The 24213-nt window shown below is 41.8% G+C and overlaps 1 protein-coding gene across 2 annotated transcripts in view; it reads right to left on the bottom strand.

The window, feature by feature from the left end:
* Nucleotides 1–24213, bottom strand: part of zgc:158766 (uncharacterized protein LOC100009641 homolog) — a 26519-nt gene extending 2306 nt beyond the window's left edge. Inside the window, exons 1-22 of one of the 2 annotated variants that reach the window (XM_037785130.1) lie at nucleotides 23975–24213; nucleotides 18672–18869; nucleotides 16383–17616; nucleotides 11332–11535; nucleotides 10659–10782; nucleotides 10206–10299; nucleotides 9614–9700; nucleotides 9346–9462; nucleotides 8847–8945; nucleotides 8446–8588; nucleotides 8200–8338; nucleotides 7958–8080; nucleotides 7688–7852; nucleotides 6244–7103; nucleotides 5897–6146; nucleotides 5490–5579; nucleotides 4512–4736; nucleotides 4114–4284; nucleotides 3842–4019; nucleotides 3616–3732; nucleotides 2929–3207; nucleotides 1645–1871 (exon numbers count right to left, since the gene is read on the bottom strand). In XM_037785130.1, the coding sequence (XP_037641058.1) occupies nucleotides 1645–1871; nucleotides 2929–3207; nucleotides 3616–3732; nucleotides 3842–4019; nucleotides 4114–4284; nucleotides 4512–4736; nucleotides 5490–5579; nucleotides 5897–6146; nucleotides 6244–7103; nucleotides 7688–7852; nucleotides 7958–8080; nucleotides 8200–8338; nucleotides 8446–8588; nucleotides 8847–8945; nucleotides 9346–9462; nucleotides 9614–9700; nucleotides 10206–10299; nucleotides 10659–10782; nucleotides 11332–11535; nucleotides 16383–17616; nucleotides 18672–18869; nucleotides 23975–24043 (5193 nt within the window). In that variant the 5' untranslated portion in view covers nucleotides 24044–24213. The remainder of the gene's footprint in view (nucleotides 1–1644; nucleotides 1872–2928; nucleotides 3208–3615; nucleotides 3733–3841; nucleotides 4020–4113; nucleotides 4285–4511; nucleotides 4737–5489; nucleotides 5580–5896; nucleotides 6147–6243; nucleotides 7104–7687; nucleotides 7853–7957; nucleotides 8081–8199; nucleotides 8339–8445; nucleotides 8589–8846; nucleotides 8946–9345; nucleotides 9463–9613; nucleotides 9701–10205; nucleotides 10300–10658; nucleotides 10783–11331; nucleotides 11536–16382; nucleotides 17617–18671; nucleotides 18870–23974) is intronic. The other variant, XM_037785132.1, reaches the window with a different exon arrangement.

Raw genomic sequence — 24213 nt, 5'->3', positions numbered from 1 at the left:
ACTTGAAGTAGAATATTTATACATTTTACAGGTGGAAAAATCAAACATTGTCAATATAATTGCAACAGCTTTGAGTGGTATGAAGATCACGCAGAAGACATTTTCATCCTAAACCTCTTCATATGACCAATTACATGATTATTAAAATTGATCATCATAGCCAAAATCAGGGTTATAATCAGGCTTTAAAATCACATATGTTGCTGGCTTTAGTGTTCTTTAGACAAATAATCAACATGGTGCTAAAATGTCTCTAATCACTACCCTTTCTAACCTCTATTGCTTTTGTTGAGTAAAAGTAAAAACCACATCAGAAAGCAGGAGCGCTTCAGAATGATACGAGGCTATGCAGCGTCAACTTAACTCCATAAACTGACGATTTGGCAACCAAAAATTATCCAAAGAGAATAAAGAAGTACGATGAATAAAACTGCTGTACGTAAAATGTATGTATGTAAACAAAAACAAAATATTCCATACGCCCCATACTTGAATGCCTTTTACCCTGTACCAGTGGGAATACAGTACATTTTGGGCTGAATTTACCATACTAGTAGATGAAGGCTGGGCTTAAGGAGACTTACAAGATCAATAGGAAGAAATATAGTATATTATATTATATTATATTATATTATATTATGCAGTAAATTCGAGAAAGAGTTAAAGGTCTAATGTGTAGGATTTGGCAGCTTTGCAACCAACTGAAACGTCTCCTGTGTGCTAAGCGCGTAGGAGAACTACGGTGACCAACGTGAGAATGCGAATGGCCCTCTCTAGAGCTAGTGTTTGGTTTGTCTGTTTTGGGCTACTGTAGAAACATAGCGGCTGGCTCTGTAAAAAGGGCCCTATGTAGATATAAATGACTCACTCTAAGGTCACAAAAACACAACGCTTCTTAATTTCAGGTGATTATACACTAAAGAAAACATACTTAATATTATATTCCCATTTCTGCCAATAGATCCCCCTAAATGCTTCACACTGTTCCTTTAAAAGCACAATCAAGTAGATTACTCCTCTTTCAATAAGAATTATAATAATTATAAAAAGACATAATTGAATCAGAAAAACTAAAAAAGATATGAATAGGGTAAAACATTAAAGTACTTCATGTGATTAACTGTCCTAACTGCACCTAAACAATACATGAAAATATTCTGGGACGAAGTGTTCATACCTCTATATAAAGATAGACTTAATCTAAAACACGGGACTTAAATAAATAACTAGAAAGGCACTCGAAGAGTGCAGACCTCCGCCGAGTACAATTGCCCCCCCCTCTCCGTTCAGCTTGCACCATCATCCACCTGTATTTTTGTTTATGTTGAGATCAGCTGTACGTAGCGGAGCAGCGTAAAACACTTCATTCAAAATGGACAGAAACAAAATAAAACTCACCTAAACCGTCGTTGTTACTCTTTCCAACAATCACCTGTAATTTCACCGAGTTTAATGTGAAAAAACACTGAATCTACAGTTTGCGGAGGTCATACATTGACCTGACTTAAATGGGTGTCACTGCAGCTACAGTTTATCTAATACTTCTCAAAATATGCTCTCATGAAACAACTTGATGTTAGCAGTAGTACAACATCAGGTCATCTTAGTATAAGAAGATAACAAGGAAGATGATCAAACACTCACTGCTGTGATGAACTTGGTGCCCTGGGGTTGGAGGTCTTCCTCTTCCTGGAATATCGAAGGAGACGCGATGGAGGAGGGTGGCGTGGAAGGGCACAGGAAAGAGGAGGTCTCGTTGTTGTTGTAGGAGTCCATGACGTTGCTGGGGTGCCCGGGTATAGTGAGGTTACTCAGCCCTGTTACACTGTCACTGGAGTTACACTGGGAGGACGTCTCTGAGCTCTCAGTGACTGTCACACAACACAGAGAGAAAGATACATTAATATTTAATACTGGATAAAGCAACACAGAACTCCATTAATTTCATATTCAGATAAGAGTTCAAGGAAGTTCAGTCAGTGTGTTGGCAGTCACCAAGTTAGATAAGGTTTTTTTTATTTACAATGTTCAGACTTTGGCAGCCCCTAGTGGTAGCAGCAAAGAAGACACGGTGGCAGATAGTAATCTCCCCCTGTAAAAATGTTACACATAGAAGCTTTAAGGCTAACTATATATATTTTATTATATATCTAACTATTTATATTTTACCCTATATAGTCTTTTTTTCATTATTTTATTGTATATAGCTTGTTTTTTTCTTTATCTTGAAGCGCTTCGATATTTTAATGTGTTTACCTTTGCTGGAGTGGGTGAACACTTATGGAAACAAGGATTTTGTATTTCATATTTGTAATTAATTTAGATCACTTTGAAGAGAGCTGTATTCATTTGGACATAAAGGTCTCTTTCTGTTGATATGTGTCAAAAAAGCCAAATTAAGCCTAAAAACTTCTAAGGGGGTGAATACTTTTTTATAACAGTGTTTTGAAAAGTGCTAAAAAATATGTTATTATTTTGCTTATTATTAGTATTAACTAAGCTATTATTATTATTATTATTATTATTATTATATTATTATTATTATTATTATTATATTATTTTAATTGTTTCTTTTTTTCCCAGATTTAAATTTCATCAAAAAGTTGTGTTTTTGGCTGTATGTCAACACCGATTACAGCAGTTTCATTTAAACTAGGTTATTGTATAAGATTGACAGCTCAGAAAATACTTTCAGTAATAAAGAGTAAAGAGAAAAATAAGGAGAAAGCACAAATGAGCTGCTGATTATGTGCCAAGAAATTAAAAAAGACAATTAACAGTTAAACAACAGTGTTTATGCTGAAAATGGTATTTCTTATTTAAAGTTTTTTAATAGTCAAAATACAGACGCATTCCCTGACGTTTTTCTTTACTTAACTGAAAATAAATGTCCTTATGGGTTCTACAGCAGTAACAATAGCCACTCACTCATGGAGGGCTGGCTGCAGGTGTCCTGCTCCAGCTCATCTTCCTCTATGCAGTCGTAGGGCCACTGGGCAAAGGAGGGAACGCTGGTCACTAGGTATGGATGTGTGTGCGGGTGAGAGGGAGAGCAGTAAAGATGAAGATTGAGCGAGCCCAGCAGGGAGGAGGACGACTGGCTGCTGGAGGAGGAGGTGCTGCTGTTGGAGATGGTGGAGTGGGGTCTCTTGAACGAAGTGACGTGGTCAAACGAAGACACCGCGATGGACGCCCTGGTCCTGGACTCTGTCGGTAGAGACAAACACAGAGAGATGTGAGATCATGGGAGGGATGAGAAGTGAGAAGAACGTATAAAAATTCCTGTGGTTGATAATGATGATAATTAAGGCATGTATCTTTTTTTTACAGCATCTCTGGTAAGCCATGAAAGAGGAGAGGTGGTTGTAATGACTTCAAATCAGTATGGCTTAGATTACATCTGGTGACAAAACTCTCATAATAGTATTTGCATTAAAACACCTGTAAGCCAGAGCCACGTTTTTGTGGTTTCAGCAAAGACACATTTTGGGAATCTGCATAATTACAAGGTGAGTCATGAAAATGCAACAAACCGTAGAGAGGAAGAGAAGGAGGGGGAAATATAATAAAGGTATACTGAGTCTAAAATACATAAAGTGCAAAAGAACAGCTCACCTGACCCCTTCATGATATAGTCAATGGCTCGGTCACTGATAGCTGCATCACTTGGTTTGATGTCCATAAAAGGCTTGCTACCAATCCCCATGGAGACCATCTCCTGCATGCGCAACTCTGGAATCCAGAAATGAAAATCTTTAGTGATAAAACCCTTTGTCGTAAATGAGATAAAGGGTCCTGAATGTCACAAAGATATTCAAATCCAAATTACAATTATAAACACCTCTGTTTCTGAGCGCCTGCCTCCACAGAATCTTCCCTATGATGGCGGTCCACACAGCCTTGACCTCTGCGGAGCTGGCTTGGAGTATAAACGTGTCCTGTGACTTCCTCCTACGGAACCAGATCTCAAAGCGTAGGCCGCTGTCGCCAACATTTTCAGTCATACCTATCTCTGCTGTCTAAACAGAACAGAAAAAACCCCAAAACATTTATTATCAATATAAACGCAGAAGAAACTGCCCAAAAACAATCCTCCAAACAATAAACTCTTACTTTGAAGGACTGTTTATAGATGTAAAAGTCATATCCTCCTTCTATCTTCTTGGTCTTGCTGAAGAGGATGAGGTCTTCAAACAAGAAGACGTGGCGGAGGTATTTCCTGCGTCCACACCAGACTATGAACTCATCCTGGCAGCGGAGTTGACCCTGTTCTTTTAGGTTCACCTGGAGAGGAAACACGGCCGTTCACATGCGTCAGAGAGAACAATACAATTCCTGGCAGGACTCTGACCTCACTCTGCTGTGTACATAACAAGATGACCTCCAATTCAGAAATAGTTTTAATGTCATGCTAGACTCGTCTTAAAATAATGTTAAGTAGTATTTGGCTTTTAAGATGACTTCAAAACATTCATCATAGCGACCACATGGCTCTGTGTATTTCTACTTACATCACAGCCCCGAATGGCATCCATAGCCAGCAGGTCGTTGCCATGGCGAAGCTGAAACTTGACCATCTCCTCTGCAGTGCGGAGGTCGCTCAGCTCCTGCTCCTGGGAATGACTGCATTCTTTGATCAGGTCTTTCAGCAACAATGCGTATTTACTCATCCTCTGGATGGGCTTCAGCAAGTAGGACGCCAAGTCCATCTTGTCCCCGAGCTCCAGCTGCTTATTCTGGGGAGAGAGACACACAGTGAGGATTATTATCATGGTGTTATTGTTTTTTCTACAAATCAATTTTGAATATGGGTCTACTTATGCAAAAGTCAAAGATGTGGTGGGTCGTGCAAACTGTGGGTCAATTATGTTTTCTGGTATGCTGTTTAGCACCTGCGTTGATGTGCATTAAAGCCTGACTATACTACTTTTTTTGTTTTTAAAGATATTTTTTGCCTTTATTAGATAGTACAGCCAAAGATAGACAGGAAAGGGGGAGAGAGAGAGAGAGAGAGGGGATGACATGCAGCGTTGCTAAAGACTCAGCCATAGTTCATAAGACGCCCTCTCTACCAGGTGAGCTAACAGCCCCGATAACACATTTTTTAGGCCAATATCAATATTGCTATTAAAGAGATTTAAAAAATCCAACGACATCATATCAGCTGATATTCATTTTTCAACAAAAACACATAACAAAAACTAATATTTTGCATAAAGATCTCTTAAACATGCTTATTAAATAATTGTGACAAAGATATGAACTGTGGCACATTTTACATTTGAAAAATAAACTTTTTCAATTTCTGTACATTTCTTATAATTTATTGCAGTAACATAATCCGATACCTACCTGTGATTATCTAAAATTGTCCATTGCTCGGAACCTAATATGTTTATATTATTTGTGATCCATTTATGTAGCATACAACCAAAACATCATGTGACCTGCCACTATGTGAGGAATGCAACCAGAGTTTCTAGACGCACCTTAAAGAATTCGTTCCCATGGCTGCTGAGCAGAGCATCGGACTGGGGCTTATTCTTGCTGTACAGAGCATACATTCCAAACTGATCCTCCTGCACACAAAGATTAACAAGTTACAACACTGACTACAGTAAGAGGTATGCATTTCAGTATGAATGATTCAGCTTTCAAGAGACTGTAAATGTAACTTTATGGATTCATTATGCTGCTGACGAGGGTCTACATGGGTATACATACATTAACAGCCCTACCTGACACTAGAAACATTGTGTTATGTTGTTTTGAAAAACGTCAGTAAAAATAGGTCAATGCATCATTACAGTCGCTGTCATTGGGAGCAACTACACCTGAGTGCTGTTTTTAGGCTGTCAGCGTGCCGCCTCAGGGCACTCTGACTGTCTGGACTCACGTGTCTGAGGTAACAGCTACTGATGGAAAGCGGGGAGTGGGCGCATGACTCCAGCTCCTTCAGGAAGTACTGACTGTGGAAGTCCCACAGTTTCTCCACATTCCCGAAAATGATGCTGCGCTTCCCCCGCAGGTCCTGGGGCAAGTCCGGGCGCTCCATCTCGGGGAAATAGTGCTCAATGATGTAGTTGAGAGAGCGAACGTACTCCCTCTCTGTGGAGATCATCTCATCCATGATGTGCTGCACTTTACTGATGAACAAAAAAACATGATAAGGTGTAAGAGAGATATTTACAGTGCATTGGTATAATTATTAACATGTTTAGTATCAGTGGTTCACTTCCTCACCTGCTCTGTTTCTTGCCATCTCCGTCACTGCGTCTGTTGTGGACCCTGGAGGGCGTCGACATGCTGCGGCTGCGTCCTAACGCAGGACTCGTCACGTCAGGTCTCTGCAGCTTCTTCTCTGCAGACACGTTATTAGCCACCTCCAAACCCTTGATATACACACCCGTGTAGCCATGAATGTGGCTGATGTCGGAGTGCCCGCTGTCCCTCGGTGTCAGCTCAAAGCTCATGGTCTTCTTCATAATCTTCTTCATCGGCTGCTTGCGGAGGCGGGCGGTCCCGGAGTAGACGGGCTCCGAGTGGCAGGAGATGGTCGAGTCGATGGTGCAGTCGCTGTCCGTGTCGTCAAACATGGACGGACTCTGCCTCAGTTTGCTGTCACAGTCGGGGGAGAATGTGAAGTGAGAGGAGGAGGAGAGTGAACTGGTCGGGCTCTTAGAGAACGGTCCGGCAGAGTGAGGCTTGTTGTCCTCAAAAGTTAATGGTGTAACAGGTAAACGAACACATGCTTTCGCTGCATGCTGTTCTGTAGTGGCAACCTCTCTTTCTGTAGAAGAAGCCGTCGTGTCAACAGCCGTGGAGTTCGGAGCTGCTGTCATGGCACGGGCCAGAGTCTCTTCCAACTGCTGTTTGGTCTGCTGACATTTGTCCCACACTGAGTTCCACTGCTGCAGCTGCTGAGGACTCTCCAGGGAGAGCACCATGTCGTTCAGGGTGCTGAAGTTGTCCATGGAGAACTTGGATGCCTCGGTGTAGTAATCCTGCAGGATCTGCACCACAGATGGCGAAAATTCGGCACCTGTACCGTCAACACTCAGGTGACGGAAATAATCCTGGCAGTGCTCCATCCACTGGTTCGCCTACAGATTTGAAAGTTAGAGACACAGTATGGTTAATCCTGACAATATGCTTCAATTGTAAAGGAGTCCTGTAGGTATTGTGATACTCATTGTAAAGCACTCTGGTTGAAAATATATGCTTAATCCAAATAAATAGAAAAAGTGTAATAAAATAAACACCTAAATGTCTATTTTGGACATTTTCCTTCTACTAGTCTGAAGAAATTATGGAAGCAAAATATCCCAAAATCTCAAAATTGATCAGTGCATGAAAAACAATGTTTTTGCTAGTAGTGTCTCGCCTTCATTTTTTCCATTTTGGGGGTGGATTTAAACAGTTTTTTTCACCCATATTCAATGTCCCAACTCATCAGAAAGTTGTTGTGTTTCCAGCTGTAAAACGACACCAATTACCTGTATAACATTGACAGCTCAGAACATAGTTTCAGTAATAAAAAGTGAAGAGAAAAATTTGGAAAAATCACAAATGAGCTGCTGATTACGTACCATGAAAGTAAAAAAGACAATTAACAGTTAAACTACACTTCATCCTAAAATGTAACATAAATTTTGACAGGATGTCCACATTAGTTTTAAATACTTACTGAGTCATAGAACTCATACAGGTTGGTTAGGATGTCTAGCTGGGCCTTCCTCCTCTCCACTCTGCTTAAGGTGGAGCCCAGATGTTGCTTAAAGTCAAGGAGAGCCGAACCTGGAAGGGACTCCGGAGACTCTTTCACCAGCTGCAGGCCATGCCTCTGCTGGTGCTGTCAGGATAAGGACAAAACTGATCAATTTAGCGCCGATTGTCTCCTAAAAAAAATAGGACATTGTCCACAAGAACTGTGTTTAAAAATGTTGGCCATATTTACCACCGACTCTTCCATAAACTGGTCCAAGTTCTCTCGCATCTCTTTAACTTTGGCCCCAGAGAGAGTCAGCGACTCTAAAGGGGGGAGCTGCTTCTCTCCCTCTACACTGAACCACAGTTTGATCTGGAAAGACAACAAAATAGTTTATTGATCGAGTATCCCATTTTATCGAGAGAGAAGAAAAGCAGCATTAAATTTGCAGCACAGATGATAACATCAAGAGTGCAATAGTTGAAGCTCACCTGTTGTGTTTGCTCCTCAAACTTGCGCACATCCAGCAGGCTCTCTAACTGTTTCTGAGACTTGTTGGAGAGGATCACAAGCTTATGGACTTCTTCATCTACTTGGTTGTACAGTGCATTCAACATGTCTACAGCATCTCTGCATGAACAAAGAAAATAACAGGGCAAAACAGGTTATGGAAAGTTTATTCATATATTTTATCTACTATATATCACCACAGGTTTTACCCGTTCTTCCTTCAGTACCTGTAGTTTTCATTCTCACAGGCCTCTTCCTTCCTGATGCGGGCGAGGACAGTTCCTCCTTCTAGACGCAGCCTATTTAGACGGGTGTCATCGAGTACACGCTTCATGAGATGCCTCTGCTGTGCCATCACCTCAGACACCTCCTGAATCAAACATGCACAACGGTAAATAAAATCAGATGATGAAAGGAAGCACACAAAAATTAAGTGAAATATCTGCATTTCAAACTCAAAACAAGATCTTATTATGGAGCTCAACAGCACAAACATCATGGTAACCATACAACAAACTCCTGAGCTGTTTACTCCAGTTACGAGGAAAGAGGCCAGCAGAGAGCTATTGTGTCAGTGGTGACACATAAATTAGAAGGCCAGACTGCCTGCAGGGGGGTGGGGACTGACCTCAGAGGTCTTCAGGTTGCCGCTGTTGCTCAGTGTGCTGATAGAGTCCTGAAGGGAGGAGATGGCTGCGCTACAACTGCTGGCAAATGGGTCAATTTTCTGTGAGGGAGATGGAGGGAAAGAGACGCAGGGAGATTATAGCACAAATTACTGCCTGGCACCGTTCTTAAAAATCTGCACCCAGTTCTGGAGAAAAGTAAAAACAATTGGCCCCTGTTCCTGCCTGAAATGCAAGGGATTGATTCAAGAGTAGCAATATTTCCATATCACAAACAGGCTATGTTTCAACTGGCCCAGAGAAGCCATTTCTGGTAACTATACGTAACTTCAGCAAAACAATGAGTCATATAATTTTCTTTTTCTTTCTTAAGAACAACAAACACCCAGCAATGTAAACTGAAAAAAAACTCTTTTCGCAAGATATCTCCACCCTCGCCAAGTTCTTGAGTAAGTTTACAAATGTGTTTATAATGCCAAGCCGCCTCCGTCACACACCCACCTGTCTGAAGTGGATCCAGTGGTTGTGGTCGTAGTGGAAGGTGCCCTCCAGGTCTCGTGTGAGCTGGGTTTGGTCGATGTGTTTCAGCAGGGCTTTCAGAGACGACAGCGTTTCAGTCTGTGGCAAGAAAAACAAACACTCTGTGTCATCGTGGCCTACAGCGATGACATTAGACGGGAATTCATCAAATCTCAATCCAGTAACAACTACCTGAACTATTACAAATCCCTTATCAAAACTCAATGTCATAATAAGAGTCATTATTTACCTGTACATCCATGTCTCTTTCAGGTTTGGCTGCTGTCTCCTTGTCCACCAGGAAGAGAACAGTGTAAAGTGCATTTGGTGCCAACGCCTGAGAAAAACATGCAATTATATCACTTAAAATGAAGAAAATAGATTATAATAAATTGTTTTACAGCTACACTGACTTATATTGCATGTGTTGTGGTTTACAGAATGATCCTCCTGACATCAGTAAGAAAACTCATCATCATAACATGATGATACGTCTCTCGTAAGTTGGCTGCAGCCAGCCCGCTCCCAGTGTGCGGTTAAAAACAGACAAGTAAGCACAGGCTTCTCCTCGAAAGCCCTGAGGACAGCCTTTTTTCAGAAAAATGTCTTGGCACTGCAGTAACTACAACTTTAAAAAGGTGCACCTCTTTTTAAAAACACCAAACTGCGTCAAAGACTGAGAAGTAGAACAATAAGAAATGTGTAAGGAATGCCATAATGTGATAGCTCTGAGACATAGCATTACAGCTCAGAGGACAACAGAGATTTACTGTAGCTGGGCCTGAAGACTCTTTGGGGCGTGCGTTTGGAGGGTAATTACATATTTTCCACTGCGGGCTCACCTGCAATTCAGACAGAGATGACAACAGAGCAGGAACAGGCTGTTGCCTCCTGCTGTCTATTACTACAGTTAGGCCTTGATCACGCCTTTCTTTCCTGAAAACAAAGTATTAAAGTTAGTGTATTGTCTTTGTCAAACACCTGACTGCATGCAATACCATATTATGACAGCTAAGAAACTGACAATTAATTCACGATTTATCGCGATTAACTATGGACAATCATGCGATTAATTGTGATTAAATATTTGAATCGATTGACAGCCCTAAAGAACACTGATTTTCCTCTTTCGTCTATAAACTCTAAATAACAGCTGCTGTGTTAAGGAATATTGAAAAAATGCTAAATGTGTGAATAAAGCAGTCGCATTCACCTCAGGGGTAAAGGGACAGGTGTGAAAGTTACTGGAATATTCTTAACACAGACAAAATAAACCCAGAGTATGCGTGACTCACCTCAGTGTGGAGTAGTAGTAGCCCAGTAAACAGGTGAGGTCACTGACCGTGCAACTCTCACCTGCCCACACCTGAGCTCTCGAGCACACCTGCAGCACTGCCCTCCCACTGCGATCTCTGTTTCCTGGAAGAAGGAATGCCAGCAGGGGGTCAACACTTCCCACTCACATGTCAAATATAATTTTCTTGGTCAGGAATGTTTAAGCAGCGCAATATCATCACACCAATGTTATCCTCTATGTGGGATCAGATACAAATGTTACTTAGAGCAAAAAAAGTACTTGAAAGTTTCTAAAATATCTGTTAAATTAAAAATGAGGGGGCAAAAAAACAATGGCCTTATAAAGGAATACCCAATTTTGCGTTTCAGCCATTTGTCACACACCAAACACAGTACAATATTATCCAAAAATAAACAAACTCATATTATAAAAATTCAAAATTCACACAAAAGATCATGAATTAATTTGAGGATAATGACTATGTATTCTCTGTGGTGGCCTGTCGCAAATTTCCAGCAGTAGAGAAGACACGTCCTATGTGGTATATCATGATTTAAAAAGGAACTTATACAAAGTTTAATAAGCAATGCATATTATTTCATTGTAAAGTGAATGAACTGAAATGCATAATGCAGCTATAATCAGCTGTGTTCAAATCACTTGTCCCCTACCTGGCAGCATCACAGCACCCGATGTGAGCAACTCTTGATTGACCTCTGACACCAGTTTGGGGAGGGATGAGTCACTCTCATAGGAAGAGCCTGATGCTGAAGCCGGCCTGATGGCCGTCCCATTGGCAGCTTTAGGACTGTGTGACTCCTCTCCACTATGCCTGTGCCGCCTGCTCTCACTGCTGATGGTGTCATCACGCTGTCCTGTAGAAATAAGTATAAATAGTGAGCACATATTGTCCAAGTGATACTTACTGAGCCACAACTGTACAAAAATACAGAACAATTAACGGAAATGAAAGGCTTCCTTTCACCTCGGTACTAACCGTAATACCTCATGGAACAGGTGTTTACTAGTGGTGAGGTAAGTGTGCTCTAGTAGTGAGTTCACCCTGACTCATCAAGGAAACCAGGTGTGTAGTCAGCCTGAGTCATGCGTAACTCATGGCCCTAATAGACATATCATGTCATATCTTCACATCCTCCTCTTTGGACCTCCAAACCTCGAGGCTCTGTTTATCGGAATGCTCCTGACACAATTTATAGACTTGATCCTATTCCTGAGGCACCGAAACACACTCTCTGTACACCCAACTGGATACTTCGCTGTGCGTTGGCTAAGTACTGTAAGAATGTCAAAATGGATAGCACAGTATGAATAGTACACAGTAGAGCTGCAACAACTTTCTAATGAATCAATTAGTTGATTGACAGAACATTAAAATCGGCAACAAATTTGATAATCAGTTTATCATTTCAATCATTATACAAGCTAAAATGCCGATAAATCTCTGGTTTTAGTGTCAAAAGCAAGACATCTAAATTAGTCACTTTAGACTAGACTAAATTGTAATTTGCATTTTCCACTATTTTCTGAAATGTTTTAGAAAAGAGGTTTTCAAAGTGTGAGGTGTGCCTCTCCATGGGGATCCAAACAGTTTCAGGGAAGGCTCAGTGAATGGAAGTGAAAATGATATATTGCATTAATTATCAAAAGAAGATCACATAGAAAATCTTAAATGTGTGTGATTTGGTTAAAGAGATGCAGCAGTTTGGGGAATCTTACTGTTTTTTCAGAAACTAATTAATGTCTTAGGACAGACATTTTTTATGTATTTGGTTGAGTGTCTGTAGGATCAAATAACATAATCATGATCCCTTCGGTATCCAGGAATTGAGCGAAACTAAGAAAGTAAACTAAGGAGAAGTAAGGGGACGCCTTTTTCCAAGCTTTCTCTGAGGGGAGGCCCACAGTCTCAGACTTTGAAAACCCCTGTTTTAGACAAAAGGATTAATCGATTAAAATAACTGGAAATAATTGGCAGATTATCTGATAAATAATTTAAAAAAAGATAAACATTAGTTGCAGCCCTAGTTAAAAGACAGAAAAAGACAGCTCCAGGTATTCGATTTGTAGTAAAAAGTGAGACAGCGCGTCTCTTTTAGTTGCTGCTTGCTGTTTTTCTGTTTGCAGGGGTTTGACCTGAAGGCAGCTCCGACAGTGGCTTGGTACACAGCTGGAGTGCCCCATGTTTATAAAGCCAGATTATAACAGCCAGCTCTCCTCTACAACCCACACAGCCCTGAACTGTGGCTTTTTTGTTGGGTTTCCCTTTTTTGTTTGTTTCTTTTTACTGTTTTATGCTCTTATTTTTAACCATTTTTATTCCTGTGAAACACTTTGTGACCTTTTTTCTGTGAAAGGTGATACACTAAATAAACTTAACTTACTTACTTGTTGTGGCAGGACAAAACCCCATGCAGCTCATCTACTTTCTACTCTACTGATATCACAGAATCAACCTACACATTCATTTTGACTAATTTGTAGTAAATACATAGATTTTTCTATGAAGTATACTGTACTCTTATCTTTACTCCATCCTTGTTACAGTCTAAGAACAGGGCTGTAATACTCATATTTTACGAGAACATTTAAAATACCATATAATGAGACCGTTTACAGCCTTGCTCTCGGCTATGTTAGGCTATAATTAGGCACAGTGATGCTTTGAGCTAAATACCAACATGCTAACATGCTGATGTTGAGCTGGTGTAATGTTTACAGGGTTCACCACCCTAGTTCAGCATGTTAGAACTAACACAAAGTACAGCTGAGGCTGATGGGAATATGAATAGCTTTGCAGGTATTTAGTCATAAACCAATTACTGGACAAAGTGAAAATGTGACCTGATGGTGGTGGGATCATCAAAAGGTATAAGGATTCATTCTTTATGGACCGTGGACGTCTGTTGCATGTCAATCCATCCAATAGTTGTTGAGATTAAAGCGGTGGACTGACCAGCTGACCGGCAGACCGACATTCCCATTCCTGGAGTCACACACAGTTATAAACTAGGTCCTTTCAAAACAGCAGGCATCCAAGAATTAATAGGCCTGAAAATAAACATAAAACCTTGATAGATCTGCCGATAGATGTGTTGTTATGGATCTGTGTCTGACGGACACCTGTTGAGTGTTGTCTTTTTAAACAGTTTGAGGCCTCTTGTATTGTCCCGCTCTGTTCTGTGACAGTAAACCCTCCCAGCTCAGCCTCTATTGTCTACAAACCGTCAGTGCATTTCCTGTGCGACTGTGTGGCCAGGCTTGTGTTTGCTGCATGTTTCCTAAATTGCTTTGTTTTCAGAGGAAGTGACAAATGTAGAGTAAAGCCTCCTGAGTATTGTCCTGTGTGAAAGTCTGTTTTTTGTGTAGTCTGCGGGACACATTTGCACGCCGTCAAAGAGGCTAAATCTGCACTGGTTGCTGGAGCTTTGAGTTACTGATCACATAAATCACGGAGGGTGTGTTTTGATATTGCAGAGTTTGCTGGCTCATGAGTAATCCAACCCTTCTGGAGTATTTGATCAGAGTGGTGTGAGTCAGTGCACGTAAGGTCTTGTGTTTCTGGACTGAATGGACTCTCCAAAGACACAGGCATAGTTTGAAAGGCTTTTTTTTTTTTTTCGTGGATCCCCAGTGGCTGATTGATTCACAAAGGAAACTTTTGTAAATGAGGCAACCCATCTGGGATCAGTGCAGCCCCCAGCCCCAATAACACTGTAGGGTCATCTCATTGTGGGATGCTGGGGTCCCTGTGGTTGGTTTACAGGGTTTACAGGATCCTTTGTTGCCTTTGAAATGTCGTTGTGGGAAACCTGCTTTGCAACAGCTGAAATACAATCCCCACTGAGGTAATCTCAGGAACGCAACGGTGATGTGATTTAACTACCGTATTTTTGCTGCATGGTGTGTATTTAACACATTTAAATTAACATATACAGTATATAATCACTTGTATCTATAATATCAGTACTAACAGCCTTAGCTTTGGCATTGCATTGTTAGGGTTAGGATTCAGAGATTTAAATAAATGTAGTCGGTTTTCACCTCACATTTCAATACCCGGAAGAATCTGTGTTTTCTAAAAACAGCATGATTCCCAAGGTGGTACTCTCACATCACCGCTTTCCTGAGCTACCCTGTATGAACCAACACAAAAAACAGACTGACGGTGGTAAGGAAAACACAGAGTTGTGAGTAAAGCTGTGTTTCCAGGGTAGGGCCATACCTGCAATCTGAACGTGCCAAAGAATACACAGGGTGGGCTTTGAAAAGCAATCTGTCACCAATGACAGCATTAATGCTTCAGAGTTATGAGCTGTCTCAACTCAGACTCCAACTGCAGCAACCTGATGAACTGCTGTTATCACTTGCTGCAGGGTATGATTACACACCCCGGTGAGAAACCACCATTATCTGGCTATTACGATTCTCACACCCTCAGGTTATATTATTTGATAAGCGAGAAATGATGAGTCATGGATTGTCATTATGATTCAACCACTGTTGGAGAAAACCCAAGTCTAAGGGAATATTACTACAACAAAATCTATATTGCTTTGATATATTTGACACTCATTCTGACTGAGGATGTAAATCTTTTAAAAAAAAAAAAAAAATGTCACAAATGTATAGTTTCTTTTTCTTTTCTCAAAAAATAGCTGAACTATAGTTTTTAGAAAATGTTGCTCAAACAGGAGAAAATTGTGCATTTATTGAGGACTATTTTCAGCCGTGGATTAATACACATTTTGGTGCCCTAGTGAGTATTTATGGCAGCAGCATGGTGTATGTGGGATTGACTCAAAATGAACCCTAGTGCCCATGTTCATTGTGATGAAGGAACATGTCACCACGTACATCAGTGTTGCTCATTGATGCGTTTTTCATAGTTTTTTGGACAACAATGAAGGTCTATGGCACAGAGGAATAAGCTATGTCACGCTTTCGTTATATAGGCAATACTTGTTATTGTTGTTATTCTCACAATAACAAAAAAATAAAAATATTGCCAGCCTTATCTTTTAAGTAAAAGTAGCAATACCATATTGTACTATTACATTATGAGTAAAAGTCCTGCATAGAGCTGCAACAATTAATCGATTAGTTTTGATAATCGATTAATCAGTTTAACTAAATTTTAAGAAAAAAAAAATCAAACTTTTCTGATTCCAGCTTCTTAAATGTGAATATTTTCTGGTTTCTTCACTCCTCTAGGACAATAAACTGAGTATCATTGAGTTGGAAGTCATCTTTGGGATTTGGGAAACACGGATTCATTTTTTTCACCATTTTCTGACATTTTATTGACCAAACAACTAATCAATTCATCGCAAAAATAATCGACAGATTAATCGACAAGGAAAATAATTGTTAGTTGCAGCCCCCTACTTTGATAAATGTACTTAGCATTATCGGCAAAACAGGTTGTTTTAATACTGTATTGAATAATATACATATCGTTATCTAGGATTATTATGAGGGATGCATTTATGTGAAAGCAACATTATAATATAGCTGGTTGCGGTGGAGACTGATTTGATCTACTTCACACTCAGTTGGTTGTTAAACCTATAACGATGCCTCATATTTTATAAATTGGTCATATGTTTTGAATGTAGAATCTTAATCTGTAAAATAACTATAACTGTAAAATACATTTTGATTAAAAAGTACATCAGTTGAACATCCGTGCAGCATCACATACCTGACTCCTCTTTGCTGCTTCTCCTCTCAGAACCAGGAAAAGCCGCCTCCAGATCCAGCTTTCCAAAACGAAGAGCGTAGCCATTCATCAGCTTTTTGGGCGAGGTGCTAACTGAGCCTCCCGAGGAGGATCGTTCCCGGTGGCCTTTGACTTGGCCTGCCTTGTTAGTCCTCTCCAGTGACTTTGAACGTCTTTCTGCCCGTCTCTCTGCGCTCCTCAACCCCCTCTGTAAGTAAAGTAAAGGTGTGCTGGGCCTTGAATCATCCCCAATGAGCCAGCTCCGGCTACCCAACCTCCGAGATAAGAGTTCTCTGGAGGAGGTCCGAGTGTCGGGGCTGCTCCCTGGTGTCACTGTGCTCTCCCTTAGGCCAGCACTGTGCTCTGGGCTTTCCTCCAGAATGGATTCAGAGCTGGACCCGAGGCTCATGGGGTTCTGCAGGGCCTCCATGTAAGATTTCCTGAAAAGTCTCCTGCTCTCAAATGAAACAGAGTCCCTTGGGAGGCGGCGTCGAGGGCCTGGGTTACTGAGGTCCGTACTGAAAGACAGCATCTTAGACCCTGGCCCTCTCTCTCTCCCACCACTATCCTCACTCCCTACCCCACACTCGTCAGTGGGTCTATCGATTTTAATGATGGGCGTGGAAGTGTCCGGTGCAACGGCACTGTGGTTCTCACCGCTGGGGTCCATGTGGTGTCTGTTTGGTGAGGTGGGCTCAGAGAAGATGGAGTCAGCTCCCTGAGAGTGCAGGGACTCCCTGGAGCTGCGGTGGCTGTCAAGAGTCCCCGTGGATCCGCTGGTGCTGCAGGTGCTGAGATGGCCGCGGAAGCCACCTCTGCTGCAGCGTGCTTGCATGATGGCGTCCGCCGTGCTACTGACAAACAGTGGGTTGACCACGTTCTTCCACGGCGTCCTGTACACGGCCGTACCAGTGGTAAGCAGACAGTTCTGTAGTGGGTGCAGGTTTCGGTCACGTGTTACATTCTGCAAGAACTCAGCTGTGAAGACGTTGCCATACATGCTCTCTGCGATGGGGACCTCTGTAATGGCCTGCCCGCTGACCGACAGACATTTTATCACTAGCTTGGCAGTCTTGCGGCCTAAAGGAACAATCTGTAGGTAGAAGTCTCCTTGCTTTAGTCGCACTTTGTGCAGAGGGGCAAGCTGCAGGACCACTTTCTCGTGGAAGCAGAGAGGCCACCCCTCATGATAGAACAGCAATCCTCTGAACCTCACCTGAGAGAAAACAGAGAAATCAGTCAATACCCACTCTTATAAAAGATCATCATCCGTGTGTCATGGCTCGGCTGTGGTACGACTGACATCTGCAAAGCTGTGTTCAAACACATGTTTAACTTTAATGGAGTTGCAAGATGTTTTCATGGGACGCACTGGATGAGTCAGCGATCACTCGACTAAAGAAGAAAACCTGTCTGATCAGGCCTAGTTTCACAGCAACCACAAAACAAATCTTCACCGTGACAGAATAAAAAACAGGCCCTAAGAGCAAAGACACTATGCTCAAGGGTTGGCTTTTTTCATCTCTTATGAATGTCAAGGTAAAGACGGAGGATGTGATCTTCCTCTGAAGGCTCTCATATTGCCTGCAATACAAAGACTCTCATGCACGGCAGGCTGTTCTCAGGGGCTAGGCTTAGGTGAAACTATTGCTCTATGGCTATCGTCACAGTGTAATCACCGCTGAGATGAATACAGAGGAATAAAGTTTCAGTGCTTTGGTTGTAGAGACCTAACCCGCAGCAATCAAAGCTTGTGAGAGAGAATATTGAATTTCTCTTTGGGCCCAAGAGTCCATGGCAGCCTCTCAAACAGACCACAGTTTCCCTATTCAGAGAAAGATGGCTGCTTTTCAGCTTGTTTTCGGAACAATAATCAACTCTGTCTCAGTCTGATGCTCCCCCTTTCCCACTCAGCAAAGATATTCACACTCAGAGGCACTGTTCTCACATTCTTTTGTCACAAACATGTTGTCTTATCACTTCAGCCGCTTATCTTTCAAGATGTTTATTGTGTTGAATTGTTCAGAGAGAAGAACGTGACTTAACATGTCCTGACACACAGTTACATGTTTTAGTTTTGCTTTTATTTTTCCTTGTTGAGTCCTCACTTCCCCTCTCTCAACAAATCATTTCCAGTAATCCTGCAGGAAATCCTTAAGGTTAGTACCAGGTAAATATCGGACTATGTTGTAACTCAAAATGAATTCTGAAATAAATCAGAGAATGTTACATCGATTTAACCCTCAAGTGCCACATTTATCAACAACTCACACAGGTTTCTTGTTGGATGATCTGCAGGATCCTCTTGGCAGGAAGCAAGAAGTCAATGAGGCAGCGGAGGCCGTCGCTTCGGTACTGCCTTTCCACCACGCTGAAGAGCTGCCACAGGACGGTGGCAGCGGTGGCACTGAAGGGGCGGTACAGGGCCGACAAGGTGCTCTGGATACAGCTGTCCAAAGACTCAGTGTCCTGAAGGGGGACAAAAAGAGCTGGATTAGGTTGGACATCCTTCAACAGGTGAAGCTTGTGCTAAATATGTTATGGTAACAAGAAGGCTCAAAGTCACATCAAAGGCTGTTTTTCCCAAAGATATAGCAAAACGCTAACACATATGCTATATAGACATGGAGTCTAGACCAGAGGTTCCCAACCTTTTTTGGCTTGTGATCCCTTAAAATAAAGCAATGTCTACCTCATCACAGGTTGTGGCCTTGGTATGAACATGGGCTGTGAGCAGGCTGATCAAAGAATGATTTTCACTCTCAGTGTTTCATTATAAGACTTTTCAGGAGCGTGGAGGAGTGAAATTATTCAGCATTTCACCAGAAAACAACAAAAAAATCAATAAAGAAAAGTCAGAAAAAATAGGCATACTGTGACCCCTCCGATTTTTCTTTGGACCCTTTTGGGGGGTCCCGGCCCCCAGGTTGGCAACCACTGCTCTAGAGTGCTTGAAATGCAAAGAGGTTACATTTAAACAAGACTAAAGGCTGTCGCACACCGGGAGCGTGACGAATAAACGACACAAAAATGCGTAATACTCGTCTGCGACTATTATGTCTAGCTAGGGCTTTTATTGTGAAAGGTACGAACAGATCTGAACGGAGTGGATCTGTTCTGCGCTGCCTTTATCAGGGTTGAAAGGAGTAATAAAGTTTGCCGTCTTGGTTCGGACTACAAAGCCTCCATGTTGTTGTTTCATAAATATAGGTGCAATTCAACCCGTTCCGCGCAACGTGATTGGTTGATGCATTTATGGTTGATGAATTCAACCAGATAAACATACAGTTGCATATGCACACGAGTTACTGAGCATGAACCCACTTATCCAGACAGTCAGGAAGTTTGAACATGACAGGAAATGTCAGCCATGATGGTCTTTCCATCAGAGAGAGGGGAAACACCTGGTGGGAGTGACGTCACTGTCAGCGGACACAAACAGCAGAACTGGAAAGTACAGACTGGACTCCAGTTGTGGCCCGGAGCGGTGCAACGCTACCCACTAATAACAACCATGTCGTCGCTGACTTTTATCTGACCCCTACATGACCTGGGCCACCACCACCTGTCCCCACCAGAACAGATGACATGTCCGACACGGTTAGTTACAAGTTGTCTGGCGGATGAGACGGGACATTTGGGATTACAGCAGTCCTGTATGAGGTTGACCTACTCTTGTAGTTCACGGTTCAGACTACGACCTTCCTCTCAGCAGTTGGCGCCAAGGCCAAACATCCCTCGGCTATCTGTCCTTCCCGAATGGAACACAACAGTGGAATAGAGACATCTGCTGCCAATGATAACCACACAGATAGATAGCAATGCCAGGGAAAGTCCCACTCTATGACAACCGTGTGCCGTACTTAAGAACGTGGACGCAGCTTTTCAGTTGAATGTCTACACTGTATTTACATGACAATAAAAGTGTGTAAAAAAAAGGATGCCTAGGAATCAAGAGATCCCCTGTGCTCTGGCGAATTTAGCCCGTCAGACAGCCCATGTTTCACCCTTTGTAGGATCTGTCCTGTTGATCTAAGCAGCTCAGCACCATCAATTAGAGGAGAGCGAGTACAGTTCAGTGCATTGGTACACATGCCACGACTCTACTACAAGGCGCTCATTGTGCACTCCGCCTCTCTAAGTGGTATGTGCTGTACAGTGTTTGGTGCCCTGAAACAAAAACGCCCACCTCCATTAGCAGTCAGCCTGCTTTTTAGTGAGACAAAAAATGTCTCTGGGCATTAGTCACTGTTGCACCCGGGAGGAGAAGAATAACATGGTGTTTTATTGGAGGAAAGCTAACAATGGGAGGAAAGCCCTCGCTACATAGGACACAGCAGCAAGTTTCTCTTGAGGTTCCCAAGGCAGAAAAAAAACAGTGGTAGTGACAGAGGTGGTGTTTTTTTAAGAACGATTATTCAACATAGCAGAGACTTATGACTCAATGATCAATCAAATGCTATTCAAACCTGTTTCACAGGAGTGGCTGTCCATGTAATCTAATGCTACAATAGGGACATAAAAACTGCACTTACCTGAACAATAGCTGCAATGTTTACGTTACATCATCACCCTGTAGATAATATCTTACATAAGGTGCATATATATATATATATTGCTTTCCATTGACAGGAAGCATTTGAAGCTTTTCAAAAAGTGTCACCTGGCTATAGTGGGAGACATATCTGCATGTCTCAGCAGAACGGCTGAGCTTAGCCACCAGAGCTGAGCTTTCCCATCCGCTCTGAGCCACAGAGGAATGCAGTGTGTATGGTTGTGTATGTCTAGCCTCAGACCCTCAGCCAGGACAGGAACAGATTGGGAAGTCCCACCCCTCTCTGATGCTAGGTCTTTGTAAGCGGCCGCCTGTGTGATGGAGGACTGAGGTGGTAATTAATGGCTTCAAGCTCCAGGTGGGACACTTTTGTCTGCACCGTCTGTAAACCAGCTGTTCAGAAGGTGCAGGGTGAGGTAAGCGAGCCAAACGATGGGAGTTTTTTTTGTCTATGAATGATATCCACACCAATATTTAGTTGTGGTGGGAACAAATATTGCAATGTAAATAAAGGTTTGTGAGCCACTTCCAAGTAAATTATATGAGAGACTGATTAAATATATCGTTGCCTCATGGGCAAATATTTCATTAGTTGTTAAGCCTAAAAGTACAGCACCTTTTAAAGCAAGTGTCAGACCGTAAAGTGCAAAGGAATCAAAGTCAGAGGGATAGAGAGAGAGAGAGAGAGAGAGAGAATCACAGAGAAAGAAAGAGTGAGAGACCTACAGAGACCGAGAGAGAGAGCGAGAGGTGGTCACTGACACATTTAGTGGGTCAGGGACACAAAAGGCGCTGCCTACCAGGCCTCCAGTGGAGCATGAAGCCACCAGGGGAGTGTAACAGGAGAGCCCTGGAGCCCCCATACAGGCTGCTCACTAACCAACCTGCGAACAGCCTCAAAGGCAGAGGGCTGACAAAGGCCACAGGTTGCTCAGACCTGCCCCGCCGCCAGGTGCCAGGACGCCAACAAAAGAGCCTAGTGAGACCGTACCATTGAACCTACAGTTTGATTCAGCTTTTGATCCGTTGCAATGGAAATCCTAGCTTATGAGAGGAGGAGAAGCTGGGATATAAAGTCAGATAAAGATCTGAACATTGCACTAATAACTCCCGGTAAATTTAATTAAATGTAACATTACTTAAAAATGCCAACAAAGATCTTAAATCAAAATATTGTTCTTTTAAATTGGATATATTGGGAGCTATCAGTGCAGTTTGAAGATCTTTTATCTGACTTCTGCTTTCAAACAATCACCTCTTAACAAGCAGATTCGCTAAAGACATGTACTTACATATCTTAGTATCAAAGTACAATTGCATTGTTCTTGAAAATACACACATACACATACATAAGAAACAAAGAAACTCCGTTCTCTCTCTGTGTATGAGCGCTACAGAGCGTGCTCTTCAGTGGAGAGCAGCATAATATTAGAATGGCATTGGAAAAAGACACTCTAGTAAATGTTATAATGTTATCTCAGCAGATAAACTTTAACCCCGATAGGCCCACACTGATTGTGTGCCAAACACAGCCGGGCCCGTGAGGTGACAGTGAGATCAACAATAATGGAAGTCTGGAGGTGATAAACTGGCCCACCCACTTCAGCAACCAGTTACTATTTTTAATTTTCCTTTAATTTACATTTACATTTCCTAGGGCTTGACTGTAATGTAAGAGAAACATTTCTGCTAATCATCAGACTATCAGACATTTTCTCAGGCTGGGTCATTAAAAAGCACTGCACGAAACAAAGGACGCGTGTTAAGAGACCGAGAGACAGCTGGAAATGTTACTTTTTATATAAGACAAAAAGGAAACTGTTCCCAAATGGACTAGTGGGAACGACTTTACAGATTCCCACGTTGGTTATCGGAAAAACTTGATTTATGTAGTCAACTTACGTTTCTTTTTCCTACAGGATGTAAACAACACTGACAGGATATTGTCCCCGAGCAGCACTGACAGACCCTATAGATAGATGTTGTACTGTATACATAAAAACACACATTCACATATTTGATTAGGCCTTTGCATAAAAGAAAACCCAACAACAAGAAGACTAAAAGTGAACGGAGGTCCTTCAACCAATTAGAGCAGTGATGAGCAGTGACAGGAGAGACAAAGGACACTAACAAAAGTCTGTTGATACCTCTGCAGAGTAAATATAGCACGGGGTTGCATACCAAAACAAGTGGGAGGATGATAAAGGAAACTGACTTATCAGAGAGAATACAAACTTTTGTACTTCACTGACTTTAGAATTGATGAATAACACATTCATCAAATCTTGTTTTCTTTTCTTTTTTTTGCAGATAAAAGCCAATCACTGATGATGATGGCACGCAGCTGAAATACATTGATGTCTGTATCTACTCTAGAAATAAATTCAAGATTTGCAATACATGGTATTTATTAGTTTTGGTCTCCAACTCCAGTGTTTAGCTCTCTGTCAAGACTGCACACCTAATTTGTCTTTAATCACGTAGAGATTCACCATATTCAATAGATGAAATGAGGAATTACACTCCCAATGCCCTTCGAAGTGAACACAAAGTACAACAAACAGGCAAGTATCTGAGAGCAGCAGACAATGTTGCTTAAAAATGCAAGTATTTCCTCACACTGTGACATATTAAGTTCCCTTACTGAAACAAACGAGAAAATACAGGCATGAAATAACTGAAAGCAAATTCAAATTAAAAGAGATATGAATATATACCAGGTAATAATATAATGCTGGATGAGCACAAACATTCTCCCTCACTGCATGTCTAACAAGTTGCCTGCTATGTTTTGGCTACAGAGCAAGAAGTCAAAATATCAGCTACGTACAAGTTGAGACATTAAAAAATATCCATCCCCTGAAGGTACACAATAACACAAACACAACAACAACTGCAGGATCCCGAGAAGCCAGGTTTTCTCGCGATACAGAACACATGCAAAAACACAGAAAGAAACAGCAACTTCCAAAAAGTTTCAGTAAAACTGTAATGAAGACGTATTTCAAGCTCGTACCTTAATACTCAGGTAGTTGTCAACACTCCGGGACTTTGCTCTGGAGTGCATTTTGCCCAGTGACAGCATTTAGGCACCAGACAATATACCAGACTTCAATAAATAAATAAGTGTCATCAACTCCAAGCGCTAAAATCCAGTGTACAATCCACTCTGTAAGTGCTGTAAGTCATTGCTGTGATATCAACAGGTCCCGAGCCGTTTACTCTCTGTCTGTGTGTGTGCCGTGGTGGAGCCAG

This window comes from Sebastes umbrosus, chromosome 11 (assembly GCF_015220745.1).
Source record: "Sebastes umbrosus isolate fSebUmb1 chromosome 11, fSebUmb1.pri, whole genome shotgun sequence".
In the NCBI taxonomy this organism is placed as follows: domain Eukaryota; kingdom Metazoa; phylum Chordata; class Actinopteri; order Perciformes; family Sebastidae; genus Sebastes; species Sebastes umbrosus.
This window is presented reverse-complemented; position numbering and strand designations above follow the sequence as displayed.